At 51.2% G+C, this 4,033-nt stretch overlaps 1 protein-coding gene across 1 annotated transcript; it reads right to left on the bottom strand.

Annotated features, from left to right (window-relative positions):
* Positions 1 to 1,403: 1,403 nt before the first annotated feature.
* On the bottom strand, positions 1,404 to 3,248 carry LOC119464006 (solute carrier family 22 member 7). Its single transcript, XM_037724825.1, has one exon. The coding sequence runs from the start codon at positions 3,246 to 3,248 to the stop codon at positions 1,404 to 1,406; it is 1,845 nt and encodes a 614-aa protein (XP_037580753.1).
* Between the last annotated feature and the right edge of the window lie 785 nt (positions 3,249 to 4,033).

Here is a 4,033-nt window from a genome sequence, read left to right as displayed (position 1 = left end):
GTCAGAATGCGGCCGCCACATGCTCGCCTAAAACCTCAGAGAGTGTCAAAACCTTGACAAACACCGTGACAGTTTTTTTCCATATGCAGAAATGATTCACTGTAAATTACCAACCCAAACGGAAGCGCCCAGGAATGAAATTGTGATAGTAGCACCGGTTCCTTGAATTATGTCAGTGTGAAGCGACGAGAACAAAGGGTGGGTATAAGTGGGGTGGGGGGGGGGGATTGCGGAAAAGATTTCGGGGGGATTGAACCCCCCCAACCCCCCCCTCCCCCCCCCTGGCTACGCCCCTGGCAGATATGCTTTACTTGTTTGAAGCGGCAAGCAGGAAGATTACATACGTTTCTTCGTCTTCGTTTCGCAAGACATACTGGTCGAAACTATATGCGCAAGAATACACACGAGAGATACATGCGGCTTGAAGAACAAGAAAAATTTTTGTTATACAAAAGGAACCGTACAATTACATACTAGAATGAAAGCCGACACTGCGGCCGCAATGTACGCGCAATCACAGTGGCATTAAGAATAAAATAAAAAAAAGAGAAAGAAAAGAATTTATTCTTAAGGCATAAATACATGTCACATGCAATTATGAACACCATTTGAGTGGTTTGAACGCAAATAGCAGCGTGCGAAGTAGTACGAATGACCCTGCCGAGCAGTTTCACCAGCAGTTTTCAACGGCGCGACCTTGATGCGGCCCAGTCCACTTCGATCGCAGCGCCGCCACAGTATTTTTCCACGTAGGGCGCCTCACTGCAAAGCATGCGCCGGCCCAGCCGCTCGTCCCACTCAACCGTATTCTAGTACGCTGCGGAGGCCACGCTGCGGAGCTTTGGTGTTAAGCGTGCGGACGGCAGTACGTACGGAAAATGTGGAGTACGACGCAGTCTGCAGTATTACATGTTAGGCGTTTGGAAAATGGCGGCTTGGGCAGCTGACACATGTTTGAAATTGACAGAACCAGGGGGAACCTTGCTAAACTGTCTTGCAGCTTTGCCACTGAGCCTGTAACGTAGAAGCGAACTGCAGTGGTAGTACCACGCAGAGAGAGAGTGAGAGAGAGAGAGAAGCAACGGGCTCCTTGAAAAGCTACCAAGATCTGTACTACGGAGAGGTAAACATGGCAACTTTCACACCGTGGACGCACTATCAACACTTTATCGTGAGGGCCATTCAACGAGTAAAATGCACAATAAACATAGTGCTGCATGAAAAGTACGATATAGAGATCTGGAAAACATAGTTAGAAGGCAAAGCTATAATAATACAGTTGAGTTAAAACTGGCGCTAGCTTGTTAAAGGCAGCTTCCAGAAGTCAAGAACATGACAACACGAAAGGAGTGCATACAATCTCCACGCTGCTTGTCACACTTCTGAATGTGGTCGTTGCGAAACTATCGAGGTGTCTTAGAACTGCCAGGACTGTTGTTGCCGCTTCTCTTTCGACTCTTCTTGCCGGATGACTTGGAGCTCTCCGAGCTTGCTGTCTTGGCCGTCTTTTGCCGCGTCTGCCGCTCCAAGGTCCGCTTCATGTGATCCATGGATATTCTAGTGGCGTCCGAAGCGTGCCTGGCCACGATTTTCGCTTCCTCCACTACAGTGGTGCGTGGCAGGGCCCGGATGATGAGCAGGCAGGTGAAGAGGAGCAGCCCCGTCAGGGCAAAGAGAACGTCTTCGCGTCCGGTCGGCTTCAGTACGGAAGTCAATAACGCGCACACGGCCGCGGCACGTCCACTGGCGAACGCCCAGCAGAGCGCACCACCCCGCACGGCCGTCGGGAACAGCTCAGCGACGTACGTGAAACAGTGGATGAAAATCACACTTGACGCGCCCGTGGATAAAACGACCAAGGCTTTCGTGATGGTGACGAGTCCAGCGCCGGTGGTGATACTCATCGCGCATTGGATGACGCCCGTCAGCACGAAGCAACTGCTAAGTACTGTAATAAGGGTGACGCCGGTCATCAGGAAGTGCATCGCCGCGTACGTCAACAGCGTGATGACCATTGTGAGGCCCGAGATCCAGAATCCCCGCCATTGCGCCGTCGAGAAAGCGTTGACGTAAAAGACGAATGACATAGAGAAGCAGATAGAGAACATGGCCAAGGCTCGACGTCGGAGGGAGTGACAGTCGATCAAGTCGTCTTTGTCTGCGCCTTCCTGACCCGTGCGGTTCTGGATTCGTTCGCTGAGCTTACCCACGAGACAGGCCGTGACCGCAATCGGGAAGTTGTTAGTCTTCGCCCCCTCCATCATGACTGCTTCTGCCGCGTCCATCCTTCCTTTGGCGACGAGCCACCGGGGTGACTCTCGTGCTGTAAACAAAGCAGGGAGCAAGAGAGCCGTCGGAGCGAGTAAGATGATCTGCTTGAGACGCCAGTCGATGACAATAGATTTGACGATGGCGATCCAAACATCGCACAATGCCGAACCCATAACCGCCAGGAACAGGACCTGGTGTGGCCTGTGCGTGTGCGTCATCACCTCGAATGGGATCAGGAAGGCGAAAACCATTTGTACGGCGACATTGACAGTGGTAAAGAAACGTGCCACAGCGTAATGTACGTAACTTGTCGCCACCAAGGTGCATACCGTGAAGGTGACCACCGCCATAGCGGAGCCGATGAGCAAAACTCTTCTGCCGACGTAGTCTACGAAGGCTCCGAGCAAGACAAGGACAACCACGACACCGGCGTTCTGCAGGGTGACAAGGGCGGCAGGCAGGAAACGTCGGTGGCACACCAGGTTCCAATAGCTCACGGCACTGGTCTTGACCGTCCGAGCGTCGTAGTCCCACTCTTCACAGGGCGCGTCGCGTGTGTCGTTGCTGTCTTGGGGCTCATTCTCGCTGAGGAAGCATTTGTTGTACCACCGGCCGGCAACAGCAGTTCCAGCATCACTCTGCTCGCGCTCAACGGAATTGCTGAGTTCTGCGGGTGGCTTGCAGCGTTCGTAGACGCGGCAGCGGCTGAAGCGTCCATCGGCCTCGATCGGTATGGCAATATTCTTCCAATCGGCTGCAGAGACGTTGAATCCGGCGAGCGGCTTGCACCAATGGTCGACATCACCGGTGACAACGGACACCACGATATTTTGGCATTTAAGCAAGAAGGCTCCCAGAAGAATCAGTACGAGCATCCTCTTCTGGAAGGGCCCGTGGCCGAAGCCTTCTTCGCAGTCAAAGGACTCGCTTGTTCGAAGATCAACGCCGACCAGTCGCTGAGGGAACAAGAGGTCCATCGCGTGGTTGAGAGATGCTGGACTTCGGGTTTAGAATGCTTGAACGAACTTTATCGTAAGGGAAGATTCCAGACGAGAGCTTTACGCGCGGACCGGCAGGAAGGAAGCCTTCTTCTCCCTCTTCTACTTCTATGCGCGCTTCCGACTGTGTGCCTTTTGTTGGATACTCATTGACGGAGTTAGCCTTTTTTCTCTTCCTGCTTACCGAACAAAAATTGTTAATATGGTATGGCTTAAACCTATATCCTTCGGCGTCCTTGCATAAAAAAAAATAGGAAATTCAGTTTGACTACTACTGCTGCCTGGAATAAATTAAGGAATCTTTTCTAATCTAATGGTTTTATTTGTCGCGGTGCTTCGCAATCATGAATGGGCTAGTCGAAAGCCCTTCGTCATTTTTCGCTGGGTGTCTCCCAGAGCAATAGAGGTAAAAGTAGAGACAACGAGGATACGCAGAGGATCTCTCCGCCTGACGTACTTGTATTAGGGAAGGGGTGTGAACTATTAGGCGAAAGAAATTTTCATAAGAAGAAGTAGAAAGAGAACAATATGGGACTATCTGTGTCAAAGATATTCCCACCTCCCATGACGTCTCGTATTAATACATGAAAAGCGCTTACAGTCTAGAAGAAGGTTTTCTGAGTACATTTGTTGGGGGAACGACCCATGAGCATAAAAGCCGTTTAAACTTTGCTGCTCAGCGCGTGCACAGATGCTTAAGTATGCCGTAATTCAGGCTTGTTTGGGGAAACATTTGAAGAAATACTTGACCGCTTGGGTGCAGA

Source organism: Dermacentor silvarum, chromosome 9, assembly GCF_013339745.2.
Source record: "Dermacentor silvarum isolate Dsil-2018 chromosome 9, BIME_Dsil_1.4, whole genome shotgun sequence".
In the NCBI taxonomy this organism is placed as follows: domain Eukaryota; kingdom Metazoa; phylum Arthropoda; class Arachnida; order Ixodida; family Ixodidae; genus Dermacentor; species Dermacentor silvarum.
The sequence above is the reverse complement of the archived record's forward strand: the minus strand, read 5'-3'. Positions and strand labels throughout refer to the sequence as shown.

Coding starts and splice junctions, on each gene's coding strand:
- LOC119464006 (XM_037724825.1), bottom strand. CDS start 3,248: ATGGACCTCTTGTTCCCTCAGCGACTGGTCGGCGTTGATCTTCGAACA.